At 35.9% G+C, this 17896-nt stretch overlaps 1 protein-coding gene and 2 long non-coding RNA genes across 3 annotated transcripts in view; 1 reads left to right on the forward strand and 2 right to left on the reverse strand.

The window, feature by feature from the left end:
* The window catches only part of LOC125245226, a 65604-nt gene extending 64285 nt beyond the window's left edge, over positions 1-1319 (reverse strand). The window contains exon 1 of the long non-coding RNA XR_007179459.1: positions 1203-1319. This is a non-coding gene — a long non-coding RNA (uncharacterized LOC125245226). The remainder of the gene's footprint in view (positions 1-1202) is intronic.
* LOC125245225 (thyrotropin-releasing hormone-degrading ectoenzyme-like) overlaps positions 1-17896 on the forward strand; it is a 173209-nt gene that overhangs the window by 2987 nt on the left and 152326 nt on the right. Inside the window, 2 exon segments of the mRNA XM_048155752.1 lie at positions 1239-1512; positions 10089-10215. Coding sequence (XP_048011709.1) covers positions 1239-1512; positions 10089-10215 — 401 coding nt within the window.
* The window catches only part of LOC125245227, a 71964-nt gene continuing 55425 nt past the window's right edge, over positions 1358-17896 (reverse strand). Inside the window, exon 4 of the long non-coding RNA XR_007179460.1 lies at positions 1358-1478. This is a non-coding gene — a long non-coding RNA (uncharacterized LOC125245227). The remainder of the gene's footprint in view (positions 1479-17896) is intronic.

Raw genomic sequence — 17896 nt, forward strand, 5'->3', positions numbered from 1 at the left:
AAGAGCACCTTTGAGACAAATTCAGTAGATGTTGATGTTGTTCAGACAGCGTTCTTCAGCAGCTCTCAGCTCCACAGGCTGTGAAGATCATTGAGTTTAGTGTAATCAGCGCCTGCTGGCTGCTCGTATATTCATGAACACTGAACGGCGGGGATCTCGCAGGATTGAGAAAATAACTGTGTTTATGTAGTTTGACATGGGCGCATGGTCTAATCTTTTCAGAAATTTAACAGTTTTCCTTCAACCTCACATTGCAGGTCAGTGATGTCACAACGAACATCTCCAACAAACTCAAACACTGCAGGGATTTTCACTCTGACATCCCAGTCGAATCTCCTCCTGTGTGTCTGTTAGTTGTTTGATTTCTCATCACCTCCTGCCTGCATCCCAATTGTGATATTTAAATAGTGTGAAGATGTTTAAATGGTACTAGCATCTATAAATGGTGAATGAAATGAAGAGGAGGTAAACAGATGGGACATTATAGATTGTTACTGCATGAATGGCTGCTAACAAGAGTAAAAAGTTGTGACAGAAATGCAGAAGTGAGCAGAACACCCCTCCTCCCCCGTCTGCTGGTCATGCTGTGGGTGGCAAAGACAAAAATCCCTGTGAGGTTTGAAACTGGCTTTAATATCTGCTAATGCAGCTGTCTGGAATGCAGTTTACTCTTTCTTCTCTAGAACCGCTTTTCCTGCTCTCTAACTAGATTTTTACTTTGATATTCAACTCAGTTCTGATGTCCTCAATGTGTCTCTATGTAGATTATTAACGCTGCATTACTACATGTAAGATCAATTTGACAGCTTTTTATTATTTTCTTGCCATCTAAATTAGCTCACGCTGTCAATTTGTTGATGTTGCGCTATCACAGATGGGTTTAATGTTTACAGCTGTGACAAGCAGATATCAGATATATCATTATTTCTGTGTAGTGTATCTTATGATATGTTGACGTTTGATGTGATTTAGTCGCGGTGGTTAAAAAGCTCTAACAGTTTCGTCCATCTTCACTCCAGAAAGCTCATTAGTGTGATAAAAATGCACAGCGATGAGAACAGGGATGGCAGACAGAGCTAATTTACATTCAGGAAAGTCATGTGACAACCAATGTAATGAAGTTAAGGTGAAATGACTTTCCACTGTGGACTCCTGGACTAGTTCAATAGCATATATTTCAGCAGAGTTTTCTTTTATCTTACCTCTCTTATGTTCTTATTCCTGCTGTTATTCTGCAGGTATCTTGCGGTGACGCAGTTCTCTCCGACTCACGCTAGAAAGGCCTTCCCGTGTTTCGACGAGCCCATCTATAAAGCCACGTTCAGAGTGAGTCTGAAACACGAGAGCTCGTATCAGTCGCTGTCCAACATGCCAGTGGAGGCTTCAACGTCTGACGAGGACGGATGGGTGACCAACCATTTCTCCAGGACGCCCCGCATGTCCACGTACTACCTGGCCTGGGCCGTGTGCAACTTCACCTACAGAGAAGCAGTTACAGACAATGGAATTGTGGTGAGTCGCGTTTTCAGCCCTCAAAACTCAAAGTTAGAAACAGTATACTGAGATTTTATTATTTTATAACTCTTTTCTAAAACCTAGTGAGCAGAATTTTAAAGCATCATCACAGATGCACTTCTGAAGGCTGTTCCAGAAGATTTTCTGCCTCATTTTCCAAATTCTAAGGCTGCATCTCATGTATGCTTCAAAGTTATGGCAATCCCTGAATGCATTGCACTGAGATCAGTAGATAAAGTCATCCAAAATGACAAATGAGCCGAGGAAAACCAATATATACTTACAGAGTATACACTTGATCGTTCAAGTGTTGATCAAGAGTGGCAGTAAAGACATTTATAATGCTACAAAAGATTTCTATTTCAAATACATTCTGTTGTTTTTAACTTTCTATTCATCAGAGAATCCTGGAATAAAAACGATTCACGGAGTGAATCATTGATATTAAGAAGAAATGTTTCTTGAGCAGCAAATCAGCATATTAGAATGATTTCTGAACGATTATATGACACTGAAAACTGGAGTAATGATCCTGATTTCACAATATAATTGTTTTGATCAAATAAATGATGATACACGGGGCAACTTTTTTAGCAATGTACTTTCCCATTGAGAATGAGCAACAAATTTCTATCTGGATACTTTAGATCGGTCGTGGGCAATTTTTTGAGATCCTCCAATCAGAATGCTAGCAGCTGATCATGTGACCAGCTTTGGAAAAAATTCAAACAAGATGGCTTCCTCTCAATGGCAGGAGAGCGAAGAAAGGGAGCATGAACATATATTTTTACGCTGGTAAGTTGTTGTGTCAACTCAAAACAGGGAATTTATCTAATTTAATGCTTAAAATACCAACAGGTATCCAATTTAATGTATGTATAGGCTGTAATTTAGCCATCGTATGTTTTCAATTAAATACTAAAAAGACGCATTTTATGTAAAGTCTGCAGTGGAGTAGGCTGTAGGGTGTATGGTATGTGAAAGTAGCAACAATCTGCCTTCTTGCCAAAATCGCTCTTCTCCCTTTTCCCATCACAAATCAGATCGGAAAGGCATTTATATTAATAAAAATGATGGAAATATTTGAAAAGTTGAAAAAAAGTGCCTAACAAGTCTTTAATAATAAAGTTTTTATTGGGTTGGCAATAGATTTGCTCCTCTCAGATTGGTTGCTGCCATTGGGTTGCCTATTGACGGCAACATTGCCCAGCAACATTGCTGAAAAAGTTGCCCCGTGTATCATCACCTTTAGTGAGTTCTTTCAGATGCCAGAACTTTTGAACGAAAGTTTATTTGAATATATTAAGTGAATATATTGATAATATAGTTTAATCTAATTAAAAATTGACTACTTTACTCATCATTTGTGTGTGCTATGTATCTTTAAGTTCATTAGCGTATTGAATCATTAGCTAATCACATGCTAACGTCAAAGTCGATTAATATCAATTGTGAGTCGAGTCTCATGTGTATTGCACTATTATGTATATAATGTAGCTGATGTTTATGTAGACTGTTTCAAATCTGTGACCTGTGAGGTTCCATCTCAGTTAGGATGTTCCCTTAGAAGGCAGCTGCCAAGACATTAAGTTTTGAAACAGAGCTATTATCTTACTCACAGTCGAAATGCTTATGTTACTCTACATTTCTATAGTCAATATATAACGGTTACACAATGGATAATGGAAATGGTTGTCTCCACTAACATTAGTCCAGCAACCACAAAGTCATATTTACGTGCCTATTGGCAAAGGCAGATTTTCACATTTGTGCTTAGGGGGGGTCATCTACTGTCAGACTACTTATTAATAATAATAAAGGAATGTATTATTTGATAATAATAATAATGATAAAGGAATAAAATAATTAAAGTATTAAAAGGGATTTAAGGGAATAAATAAATAAGAATGGTAAAAGAAGTTCAGTTATGAACTAATCAATTTAATGTATTTGCAAATTATATTTTATTTTAAAATGTGCACACATTCACTTATTCGTATGTCTAATATGTCAAAAACACAAAAGTTTCCTGTCACATTCATTTATGAATTACATGAAACATGAATGCATATTTTCAATTCAAAACGGCTTTATTTTCATAAAAAGTTGAGTAGTTTGCATCACTAGACAATCTATTACTGTCGGTCACTGAACATTTCTTATCAAAAAACAGTTGTCTAATACATATTTCCACAAAATCTCGTTGAATTATGACAGTGACAGTAAGACCCGCCTTCTTTGATTTGATTGGTTGATCATTTTGACATTAAGAGATCTGTTAGACCGCTGAGACAGAGCAGCCTAAAAATGTTACTTTTAAAACTTTTTGTCATCCTAACAACAAACAGCTTTACTTATTCTACACTAAAATGATGAGATTAGACAAATAAAATGAGAAAATATGAATTCCGCCTAAAGGTTAACAGTCATGTGTGCAACTGGTGTCCACTTATATATAACATACAGTTTTATATAACATACAGGAACATGTTTGATGTGAAGTTTAGCCATTAAGATATAGTGTGCATTGTATCACTTTCATCACATGCACTTAAATGTTTTTTTGACACTGAATCCTCACATTCTAAGCATCACATTCATCTGTCTGCCATTAGAGAGACGCTGCTTATGAGTTGTGCTACTGATATCACGTTCAGTCAAAGTCCTGTTGTCAAATTAGACACTTCCTGATGGCTTCCTCAGTGTCTCCTGTTGTGTGCCCTTGGCCGGCCTCCTCCTCATATTAGTGTAATTAATCTATCTCCTTCAGCATGACCGCGCTCTCCTTTATATCAAATCAGTGGAGTGTGCTTCTATCTGGGGCATTTATACCCACACTGTGGCTTGTAGCGGTTAGCCGTGCGCTAGCTTCCCCCATCAATCACATTAAAGCGGCAGGGTAGCCCCCTCGCTCCATTCATCATACAGATTCGGCTGTGCGGAGCGAGAGGAAAGATCGTGGGAGAGGAACGTTGGAGAGGAGAGTGGAGTTATTACTCTGAGTTTAGGGGAAACACTGATCTACCACACGCACATGTGTAAAGATCACGACAGACCCAGCAGCAGTTTGTTGGGCAATATGTATTATGGTTTTTAAGGCTCTAGTTGAGGGTTCTCAAACTCAAATTACCTGAGCCAGGTGGTATTCCTCATTGGGGGCTGGTTGAACAGCTTTACTTTGGGTTTTTACACAGTGAATTTTAATTATATACATTTATTGCCACAGTTATACAGTTATTGACGCATTTGATCTTTCCCTCATATTCAGTTTAGTAGAGTAATGATGCCTGGGATTGTATTTCTTGAGAACTGCAGGCTTGTTTGCTGTTGTCATCTAACCTACAGCTGTGCGTTTATATTTGTACGTTAGGATTTAATGAGCCATGATGAAAAAAAAAAATATATATATTAGGCTACTGTTTAAGAAATGTTTGCAAAAGAAGTATATTATATTATAAACAGTGAAGGCCCAACAAAAATTAAAAAAAAAAAAAAGTGCAAAATGATTAGTGAGATGGGTTTAAAGATAAACTAATAACATTAGATGTGCTCTTTGGAACTTTATATTAATGACAAAATGAAATAGTCTTCACTTTACTTGCACATAATTGTGTAGGATTCATTAGTGTTTGTTTTTCTGAAGAAAAACAATTATTGTTATGATTTTTCATCCAAATGATCATCTCTGCCTTTAAAATAGCTTTTCTTGTAATGTAAACAAGGTTGCATGATTGGAGAAAAATAATATCCAATAATATCATAGCTTAACATGTTGCCATCCATGTTTTAAATCAAATCCTTATAGATAAATTCAAGTTCCGCTTTTTTTTTTTTGTTGTTTTTTTTTTAATTCTGTTTATTGCTTCTGTTTGCTTATTGATTCAATTTTTGTTTTCAGTTTATTAATTTGTTTCTGTGTTTGTTTTTGTTTGTTTAGATGTTGGTTTTATTTCTTTAATGGTTGCATGTGGGTGTTTGTTCTGTTTAGATCTTGGTTCTGTTTGTTTTATGGTTTTGGTTCTGCTTGAGTCTTTGGCATGTTTGTTATTGTGTTCTGTTTGGATGCAGGTTCTGTTTGTTTATCGGTTCTGTTTGCTTAATGTTTTTTTTATCTTTGTTCTGTTAGTTTAAGTGTTCTGTTTGTTTGTTTTTTATGGCTCTGCTTGATTGTCAGATTTGTTATTTGGTTTTGTTTGGATGTAGGTTCTGTTTTTGAATTGGTTCTGTTTCGATCTTGGCTCTGTTTGTTTAAAGGATTTGTTCAGATTTTCATTCTGTTTATAGGTTTTTCTATAGTTATGTTTTTTTTCTGCTCGGGTATTTGGTATGTTTGTTGATTCTGTTGGATAAACATTTTTGTTTGGATCTTTGTTCTGTTAGTTTGAAGGTTTTATTTGTTTGTTTGTCTATGGTTGTTTGGTATGTTTGTTAGTAGGTTCTGTTTGGATGTAAGTTCAGTTTGTTTATTGATTTTGTTTAGATTTTTAGTCTGTGAGTTTAGAAGTTTTGTTTTTTTCTCTGCTTGGTATTTGGTACGTTTGTTTATGGATTCTGTTTGTTAAATGGATTTGTTTTGATATTTGTTCTCTTAATTTAAAGGTTTTTTGTTTGTTCTCATATGGTGTTTTAGTTCTAATAGGATGTTTGGTATGTTCGTTTTTATTCTCTATGATTGAATGTTTAGTATGTTTTTATTGGTTCTGTTTGTTAATTGGTTCTGTTAGTTTATTGGTACTGTTTGAGTATTGGGCAGCTCATTCATTTTGATGGGAATTTAAGTGGTTCAGCTCATTGGTTTAAAGGTGCTTAATTTGGCTACAGTCTTAAACAATCCCTCAGAAAACCTGTTCCATTAACATGAACATAACTGTTAATTATATTGGTTGTTCTGCTATAAAAGCAGATTGCAACTTGAATGCTCTCTTAAGACTAGTATAACTAGCAATTTTGAATGAATTCAATTTAACCTTAATGTTCCATATCTCACATTACAGTTTTTCTCAATTGTTTACACACAAATATTGGTACTTGAGACACAATGACCACAACATGTAACTCGTGCACCAACCCCCTGAACCAATTCTGCTAAACTACAAGCACAATTCCTGCTTTACACTCACATTGCAGTTCTAAAACACACTTTTTTCAAAACACTACACACAATTCTCTGCATTTGGCACAATTTTCAGGCAGAAAAATCTCTTGTTTTCACAAGGAACACACTGCCATTCAAATATGCACACTGACTCATCACATGGGCAAACACCTGTCACACATTTTTACAATTAGCAAACAGAGCTTTAGCATAAAAGGGCAACAGGTGAGCTCTTCTGTTTTGGAGCAATGGATGCCAACAATGGAAACAGAGGCAGAGCAGCATAGTTTTTTTTTTTTTTTTTTACTGTAACTGTATACAGTAAATTCTTCTGTTGTTTTGTATGTATACCACTGTATGTGCAACTTTGCATTGGTTGGGATGTGCACTGTACATATTTGTTACCGTGTATTTGTGTGTTCTGACTAATATATATGTATATATATGTATATATATGTATGTATGTATGTATGTATGTATGTATGTATGTATGTGTGTATGTATGTATGTGTGTATGTATGTATGTGTGTATGTATGTATGTGTGTATATATATGTATGTGTGTATATATATGTATGTGTGTATATATATGTGTGTGTATATATATATATATATATATATATATATATATATATATATATATATATATATATATATATATATATATATATATACTACAAATATTTTACAACACACTTATGTATGTACTGTCTGTAGTAAGTGTAACTCTGAACCAAATAAAGACCAAAGTCATTATGATGAATGGAGAAGTGTTTTCCAATCATCATAGTGTTTTACATAGAGCACATCAGTGTTCAACTGGTTCTTATAAATGTCTATTCATATGATGGTTTGTGTGTGTCATTTGAAAACAAAATACCATTTTGAGAAGAAAGAACATTGTTTTGACTGTAAAGTTTCATTTTGCAGGAGAATTGAGGGGTTTTGCCCATTGTGTGTGTGTTTTTTGATTTGTGTGTAGAGTTCTGAGAGTATGAGGCATGCTTTCAGAAAATGTGTGTAAACAATCAAGAAAAACTGTAATTTCAGTAATGGCCAATCCATTTCAGATACAACCCTATATATTCTGCAGCCTCTGGGAGTGATGTCTAATGTACAATATCTGGAGAAAAATGTTTTTCCCAAACCAGACAGTAATTGATTGTGCCGTCTGTGGCCCGCTCTCCAAAATGATTTGAAGTCTGAGCTTGAATTTTTTGTTTCATCTGTCTTCACCAGCCTACATGGTTTAGTCAACCTGCTGCTGTGTGTGAATAATGCAGAGTCTTTGTCATCACACGCCTCTGTTTTGGTGAACGTGACCTTTGTTCCAGTTGTATTGACCAATGGACTAGTGCATCAGATATTGCAATTTGACCCTCAGGGTCTTCAAACTCGTGATTTCTCAAACATACTGACACTCAACTGGATTTCCCTTTCTGACCATGCATAATTTTTACTTATTGTATTATATTAGTTAAAGTTCTAAAATGAGAGAAACTGGTTATTTGATTGTCTAAAAGTTTAGTATATTCCATTTATAACACTGTAGCAGCCATTATGAAATCCACTGGTTTAGTGTCCATTAGTTTTTATTTATCCTATCAATAAAGATGACAAATGTTCTTGTAATATCTAATCAACATTCAACACCACTATACTAAATATGCTAATTACATATTCATGAAATTACTCAGCCTGATCAGAAAAGCATGTTTACTGCATTTAATGGACAAAATTATGGTTTTAGCAGTAGAATACAAATGCGTTGAAATGTCTAGGTTTCAAAATTGAAAAGCTGATTTATGCTGGTTTGGTGCTGGTCAAGCTGTTAAACCAGTCTGAACAACACAAGCTGGTGACTATCTAGACATTCTAAGAGGAGATCATATTATAAAAAAATTTAGAAGACAAATTTCACATATTGTACATTTTTTTTATGGTACAGTTCAGATCTTTATATTAATGAATTTGTGAAGTACCTGAAGTATCTCTCACATACAGGCATATATAGTGTAATAAGTCAACAGGTTGTTAATATCAGGTCAAGTGCACCTTGTCATCTTAAGTGTGCTGACTAAACCTTCATCTTTTCATCAGAAAGAGCTTGTTCGCGGATCAATGTTGAGCAGCCGCTCATTGAGAAACTCTCTATTAAAGTTCAATTAACCCCATTTAAGCCTCTGTCAAGCTGCCTTCATCAAAACCAAACAAATAAACAAATGAAACAGTCAGACTAGAGTCATTTTGAACAATCTTCACAATGACTGATTAATGAAGCTCCTCTTAATTGTCAACTTGAGCGCTTTGTCTATTTACAGGTTGTTTTAAAATCACATTGATTTGATTGAGCTTTGAATCATTTCCACAGCCCTAAGTGCCGTCCATTCATCTTTATATCAGACACAGAGCTGATCGATACGGCAGCAACATGTGAGGTAAACAACACATAATTCAATGTGCATTGCTGCCAGGCTCTGAAACAAAGGCTTTTTCCTCCTGCTTGTTTTGCACGGTAACTCTGTTAGTGTAGGAGGACATTCATTCTGACTAGATGGATGCCCGTTCAGAAAGCCGTGCCATGCATCAGCCTTCGGCTAAAAGAGACCAAGATCATTTTTACTGTGAGAATACATTTCCCACAGAGCCACACCTCACACACTTTCTCTTTCACACTTGTTTTTATGTCCCCCTCTCTCTCTTTCTCTCTCTCTCACACACACACATATAGTATTTCAGTGCTAACACAGAATAAAGGATCTCACAATAATGCAAATGTTTTGTCTGCTTTTTCCTGGAAATCTAATTTGTTTCCAAAGACAAATGTCTAAAAATTTTAATAAACAACTGCTTTAAAATTGATGGAAATAAGCAAAGATATTTAAATTTTTAAATATATCATAAGCTACAATCTAATAACATTATGGTTTATGAAAATGTAAACAATTCATTTAAAGGTGCCATAACTCAAAAACTGCCTACTTTTTCAATGGTCATGGTACTAGAAGTCTAAAAGTACAAAATATTCATAAATATAAAACGAATATATATTTAAAGTTAATTTTGTCAGCATATTATGTCATTCTTCATGCATTATGGAAGTAGATACCTCTTCAGGGTATTAGATAGTGTAGTTCTTCATTTGAGTGTAATTAAAAACACTGAATATGAGCTCATCTGCCTGCAGTCTACAGAAAATGAAAGGGTTTTTTACATGTGGAGTAGGTGACAGTAATACTTTTTAATGCCTCACACACTGGATGAGGGATGGCAAAAAGTGCACTTTTTGTGCAAAATTCACCAGCCAGATGAAGGCATTTGGCAGATATATTCACCAAGGATTACTCTTTCAAGTCCATAACAGTTATCCTTGAGGGAATTGAGGTTAGGAATAAACCCGGAGCCGTACAAGAGTTCATTCAGCACCTGACACAATTTGACTTTTGTTCTCCCTCTCTTCCGATGTTGTGTTGATGTAGATTCGGCTGTACGCCAGGCCTGACGCCATCCAGAGCGGATCGGGGGACTACGCTCTGCACATCACCAAGAGACTCCTGCAGTTTTACCAGGATTACTTCAAAGTCAAATATTCCCTCCCAAAATTAGGTAAGACGGGTGGTGAAATGTCTTCAGCTTTGTCTGGCTTCAGTGAAACGGGCAATAAATGTTCATGGGAAACCGAGTGATTTTTTTTATTGTTCCATTTGTACTGCCAACCGGTTCTGTGTGATTTAGTGTTTTGTACTTGTGTGAAGAGGTGAAGGAGTGTCATTAGCAACTCAGTTCTTGCATTTATTGATCCCAAAAGCGGTTTAGGCTGTTTGTGGTTGTGTTTGGTCTTAGGAATTAGAGCACACACACCATTTATGTGTGGTAGTGTATGTATTGTAGTTGTGGTGGACTGGCTCACATCAGACCGTGTCTCGCTCCATTGGGTTCCTGTCAGCTCTCTGTATTCATTTGAATATAGCCATCAATCTCTCTGGGCGTCTATCCGTCACTCTCTTCCCCCGCTTGCCTACTTCCTCTCTAAATGTGTGTGTTTGTGCGTTTGCATGTAAGGCTGTGTATTTCAGAGCACATGTAATATTAATCATGTTCCTCTCTTAAACGCTCTCTGGGAAGCATTTGCTCTGTTTGCTAATAGGGTTAAGACCCTCTCAATATTCACACACAGACTACATTTCAGTGATTTTCTTTCATTCTCATTTCCACCTCTTGGTAAATCCATCTTAAGCTATTAGCTGTGTTTGGGAACATGACTGTCGGTCTGCTAGTTTGGAGCAGCTAATGATCATCCTAGACCAGCTAATATGTTCCAAAACACAGTGACCAGCTTAAGCTGGATTTTCCAGCAGGATTTTCTAGGACTTTAAGGGGCGGTTTCCTGGCCAGGGTTTAAATTAAGCCAGGAGTAGGCCTTAATCTAGAATAGTTAATCATGGTTTAAAAAATGGCTTTCTGAAACACAGATTAAGTACAGATTACCAAAACCTGGACTATGGAGTCCTGAATTAAAATAAACCAGATTAATTTAAAAACCAATCTGCTAATCTGAATTAGCATGAGAGAGGCTGCCTATAAAACATGGACTGAACCAAGAAAAGCTTAAAATTGCATGGAACTGAGAAGCAAATCAAAGGGGCAGTTCTTTTAAATCGAGCAAAATACATCAGCTGTGAAAAAAAGAAATGTCTGGAAATCTGTTTGTAATGAATTCTATATATAATAATCCTACGATTATTAAGGCTTCTTGTTTTGTCCTGTGATTTACATCGCAACAAACTAAACGTAACTATTTTTTTACACATGTGATGTTTGGTGTTGGCAGTCTAGAAATGATACTGGTTTAATCCAAAACATAGCAGTTGATTTATTATTAAAACAATTAGTCTCTCCATTTTTTTTTTTTCACTTTATTTCAACATTTACTCTCCCAATTCAGTCCGGTGCAAAGCATGATGGGAAGTGAAAGTCCTGTTTCATTAGGTTACTTGATTGAAACATGTTATTTCAAAATGTAAACATCAAGTGAATTCAAATAGTAACCATTTCAAGTCAATTTAACATGAAGCAATCACATTTGGTGTTAAATCAAAATGAATTGTTTAAATAAAGTGAACAGCATAAAAAACACATATTATATATATATATATATATATATATATATATATATATATATATATATATATATATATGTGAAACACAACGTTAATCTGAAGTTAAACCTGCCTCCTGGTAGTCCTGGAGTAGCTCTAGTTTTCCTCCAGGAAATCAGCTTATTAAACTCTAGACTAGACTATAAACCCGATTCCAAAAAAGTTGGGACACTGTACAAATTGTGAATAAAAAAGGAATGCAATAATTTACAAATCTCATAAACTTATATTTTATTCACAATAGAATATAGATAACATATCAAATGTTGAAAGACATTGACATGAGACATTTTGAAATGTCATGCCAAATACTGGCTCATTTTGGATTTCATGAGAGCTACACATTCCAAAAAAGTTGGGACAGGTAGCAATAAGAGGCCGGAAAAGTTAAATGTACATATAAGGAACAGCTGGAGGACCAATTTGCAACTTATTAGGTCAATTGGCAACATGATTGGGTATAAAAAGAGCCTCTCAGAGTGGCGGTGTCTCTCAGAAGTCAAGATGGGCAGAGGATCACCAATTCCCCCAATGCTGCGGCGAAAAATAGTGGAGCAATATCAGAAAGGAGTTTCTCAGAGAAAAATTGCAAAGAGTTTGAAGTTATCATCATCTACATTGCATAATATCATCCAAAGATTCAGAGAATCTGGAACAATCTCTGTGCGTAAGAGTCAAGGCCGGAAAACCATACTGGATGCCCGTGATCTTCGGGCCCTTAGACGGCACTGCATCACATACAGGAATGCTACTGTAATGGAAATCACAACACGGGCTCAGGAATACTTCCAGAAAACAATCCACCGTGCCATTCGCCGTTGCCGGCTAAAACTCTATAGGTCAAAAAAGAAGCCATATCTAAACATGATCCAGAAGTGCAGGTGTTTTCTCTGGGCCAAGGCTCCTTTAAAATGGACTGTGGCAAAGTGGAAAACTGTTCTGTGGTCAGACGAATCAAAATTTGGAGTTCTTTTTGGAAAACTTGGAAGCCATGTCATCCGGACTAAAAAGGACAAGGACAACCCAAGTTGTTATCAGCGCTCAGTTCAGAAGCCTGTATCTCTGATGGTATGGGGTTGAATGAGTGTGTGTGGCATGGGCAGCTTACACATCTGGAAAGGCACCATCAATGCTGAAAGGTATATCCAAGTTCTAGAACAACATATGCTCCCATCCAGACGTCGTCTCTTTCAGGGAAGACCTTGCATTTTCCAACATGACAATGCCAGACCACATACTGCATCACTTACAACATCATGGCTGCGTAGAAGAAGGATCCGGGTACTGAAATGGCCAGCCTGCGGTCCAGATCATTCACCCATAGAAGACATTTGGAGCATCATAAAGAGGAAGATGCGACAAAGAAGACCTAAGATAGTTGAGCAACTAGAAACCTGTATTAGACAAGAATGGGACAACATTCCTATTCCTAAACTTGAGCAACTTGTCTCCTCAGTCCCCAGATGTTTGCAGACTGTTATAAAAAGAAGAGGGGATGCCACACAGTGGTAAACATGGCCTTGTCCCAACTTTTTTGAGATGTGTTGATGCCATGAAATTTAAAATCAACTTATTTTTCCCTTAAAATGATACAATTTCTCAGTTTAAACATTTGATATGTCATCTATGTTGTATTCTGAATAAAATATTGAAATTTGAAACTTCCACATCATTGCATTCTGTTTTTATTCACAATTTGTACAGTGTCCCAACTTTTTTGGAATCGGGTTTGTAAACCATGACAGAGAAAGCAGATTTCTGTTAATCTGGTTTAAAGGGCAATTTTATTCTAGGACTATATCTCTGTCCGTGAAACTGCCCCTAAATGTGTAACTAACTGTATCTACAATTAAATCTTTAATTTAGTTCTAATGAGGAAAATGTATCACTCTTGCTAGTACTTTCAGTATGTTTTTAACTGCTTAATTGTACTGTATGTGCACTTGTAGTGTACTTCAATCTTATAAGTATATTTTTAAAGAAACACAATTGCAGATAATAAAATATTAATGAAATTAAAGGCAACTTAAATGTACCTAAAGAGAGTACACTTTAATAGCTGTTTGTTTTGTACACATTTATGATGTCAAATTAAAGGTTTTACTTTAAATTACATTTTAAATAATTATGCTTTAATCATCTTTTGTCGTTCTTTAAAGAAGTACACTTATTTCTATGTGTTGACTAAAATAGTAAAGTACATATAAAGTCCTTGATTATAATTTTAACTATAGAGGGTTATTTTATATTAAATTTAAAGTTATTATATTTTAAATGTTCTAAATTGGAACTTCATCACTACGAATGTGTAATTACAAATATATTTAAATACATGACATACAAGTTTCAATAGAAATGGCATTAAAGTACAGTTTAGTTTACAATAAACACTTCTCAGTACATTCAGCAATTTTATAATTTTTAAATATTATATAAAGATGTATCTTAGTTCTACTTCAGTGGGGCAGAAAACTCTCTTAGGTTTAAATAATTGCATTCCTTATAAATTATTCTCATTTAATTGTAAATAACATGCAATTAAGTGTCTGAAAATATTACATTCAGTTAGTACTTAAGTATATTCTTTTAAAGCATATTATTTCCGTAATAAGTACTCTTTATAAAAATATGTTAAAGTGTTCTTTTTAAAAAGGTTAGCATGTGACATACTGGCTCAATAGTCTCTGGTCTAATGCTTCATACAGCTGGACGTTCTGTGCAGGATATGACATAATCATCAATAACTTGTATACAGTATCAGAACAGGATTGGCATCTTTAAAAACCTCTCAACAACCCTCGTGCCACTAATGAGTTTTTTTCATTACTGCTGCTCTATTGATTGACGTCCTGCAGGATCGTTTCACTGAATCTTTTCAAACATGTTGAACCCTTTAATGAGGCTGGAGATTTTCACGACCTTCATTTTGTCACCTGCTAAAAAGATCGTCACGTCTGGCTGTTAAAATGTCACATCAAGGATGCTGCTTGTGCAGAGAAACTGTTTGTTTTCAACTCAGTTGGTGACCTTAAAATACTTTTGACATATACGCGTTAATGTTGCTTGTCACTGCTAAACTGAGGGGTGAGATGGTTTCAGCATGAAGTGTGGCTTCATATGAGAAATGATGTGGATGTAATTAATGCGTCCGTTACGTAAAGACACCATCTGTGTGTTGAGTGTTGGAGCAGTTGTTGCCCCTCTGGTCTCGAAACAGGGACATTCTGTCTTTCTGCTCATGCAAACGAGAAAAATACAGAGAAATTAAATCAGAGCGTACAGGTTGAGGACGGCATGCTATAGTAGCAGATCACATCTCAAGTCCTTGAAGCCTTGTTTTAAAAGCTTGATATAGCTGTTGAAAGCATTTCCTAACACTCCTGTTCTTAATGTTTATGTGTTTTGAGAGATTTTAGGCCGTTTGTTTTGTTCCTTCTTTGACTTAAAGACTAAAGTTCTTTGTATCTGCGGCTCTTGGCATGTGATTCGGCGCTAATGGCATAACGATTTCTCTCAGAAGAAACAACGGCACAAACCGCAACACGACCCATTCATCAAAGTGGCCCATTGTTCGCTCGCCGAATCTGTAGCAGAGTCCAATTAGAGCAACTTAATCAGAGCCGCCATTTACTGTGACTGGCAAATGAGAGACAAAGAGCCACTGCACACTTTCTCTGTTTCTCTCTTTCATTCACTCTCTCTCTTTCAAAGAGGGTGAAAAAATGAATGACAGTAAAGGGATTTAAAGAATGATGCAAGCCAGAGGAGAAAATGGACTTGTTGTCGGGTAGCAGTTAATACCTTCATATGATGATCAGTGATCGGTTTCAGGCTTTTGACGCAAAAGCTTCCAGAAGCTTCATCATCAGTGAAGAGTCACATCCAGAATGATAATAAGATAAAGAATCAGAGCGGAGTGTGTTTGCATCCATGACACCCTTCATCCATTTAGCTTTCATTACATCAACAAGTGTCTTCAGCTGCAAGAATCAAACCGTCTGATGCATTTGGGAGTTGGTCCCAATGAACTGAGAAATAAATAAATCTGTCATAAGCGAGCATTTGCATCAGAGTCACTTTCACTGTCTGGTGCTCAAACATTGAGTCTGTATATCAAATGAGATGCTGCTCAGAGATGATAAAATTGTCTCAAATGGTGGTCCTTTTGAGTGAGCAAAATAATACTTTTAACAGAATACTTGTCTATTGATTATTGCATACTTCCTATTGCATACTATTGCATACTATTGATTATTGCACATAGCCCACATAAACATAAACATATGTGCAATGATAAACGTTCAAATATAGCATGTTACATGAGTGGCATCCAGTTAAAAACTATATTAAATATAATTTTAATATATATTATTGTATTAATAATATCAAATATTTTGCATGCTGGGACCAGCTTGGATGCTGGTGTGCTGGTGAACTAGCATATGTTGTCTTTTGGGTGCTGGTATGATCCCAGCAAGATCACAACAAAACTTAAGCAATGTTGCAGTTAGTGAAATAAAGTAGATTCACTCTACAAGTGATGATTGAGCATTGGTGATGACACCTGCGGTTAACAAGCAGAATCACTGAAGATAAGATGAACAACAAGAACAGAAAAAAAAAGATGAGCATAAACACAACTACAACTGATTTACAGCCACACAGCCTTAGATGGAATCAACTTCTAATAAAATCAATATCTGACCAGAGAATAATTAAACAACTCCAAAAACAGCATTACTATATTCACTTATTACAAAGCAGTTTGGCTGTATTCCTTTCATATGGTACATGTACAAAGGTTGTTGAACTTTGACTTTGGTGGAATTGATTCTCTTTCAGCAATAATTGTTAAAAGTGCATGCTATCACTATTTTCAACAATATTTCATGCTCCTGACTGCACTGACATTTTGGAATCAGTGACTGACAGCTGGATTTTGACATATGTGACTTCCCAAATAAAAAAACAGCAAGTTTTTGAACTTTCATTATCAAGTTTTTAACTGTATCTGAAAGAGCTCTTCTCATAACCCCTGTTATTGAAGAAAATTCTAATGATTATGGTTTTAATGTAGTTTCAAACGTAGGTTTGGGAGGAGCCTAAACATTCAGTCCTGTCAATCATCATTACGAGCATATAAAAGCAGCAGTCACTGCGTCACCCCAGCAACAATTCTTCCACCATCCCTCCACCTCCCCATCTCCTTTTCTGTTTCTCTTATTCTCCCTCGGCACAGTACCGTCATGAGGGGTTCAGCTCGGAGCTAGAGCCGAGCCTCCTTCGAGGACAGTAAGCCAAGTTTGTTTAGGATTAAATATTAAGACTGAATGGGGAGGCGAACTTATGAATTAGGCATTTTTCTTGGTTTTCATGTCTCTAAATGTTTTTGCTAAGTTCTTTTTAACTGATTTGTGTACAGATCTTTTGAAACAGGAGACCATTGATGGAGATTAGTGTTCCGTTTAGTTAGGCACTTGGCCATTGACTTTGGTAGAATTGATTCTCTTTCAGCAATTGTTAAAAGTGCATGCTATCACTGTTTTCAACAATATTTCATGCTCTTGACTGCACTGACATACCTTTTACTATGTGTACCTTTTCAAATCAGTGACTTACAGCTGGATTTTGACATACAGGTGCTGGTCATTTAATTAGAATATCATCAAAAAGTTGATTTATTTCACTAAATCCATTCAAAAAGTGAAACTTGTATATTATATTCATTCATTACACACAGACCGATATATTTCAAATGTTTATTTCTTTTAATTTTGATGATTATAACTGACAACTAAGGAAAATCCCAAATTCAGTATCTCAGAAAATTAGAATATTACTTAAGACCAATACAAAGAAAGGATTTTTAGAAATCTTGGCCAACTGAAAAGTATAAATATGAAAAGTATGAGCATGTACAGCACTCAATACTTAGTTGGGGCTCCTTTTGCCTGAATTACTGCAGCAATGCGGTGTGACATGGAGTCGATCAGTCTGTGGCACTGCTCAGGTGTTATGGGAGCCCAGGTTGCTCTGATAGTGGCCTTCAGCTCTTCTGCATTGTTGGGTCTGGCATATCACATCTTCCTCTTCACAATACCCCATAGATTTTCTATGGGGTTAAGGTC

This window comes from Megalobrama amblycephala, linkage group LG14 (assembly GCF_018812025.1).
Source record: "Megalobrama amblycephala isolate DHTTF-2021 linkage group LG14, ASM1881202v1, whole genome shotgun sequence".
NCBI lineage: Eukaryota > Metazoa > Chordata > Actinopteri > Cypriniformes > Xenocyprididae > Megalobrama > Megalobrama amblycephala.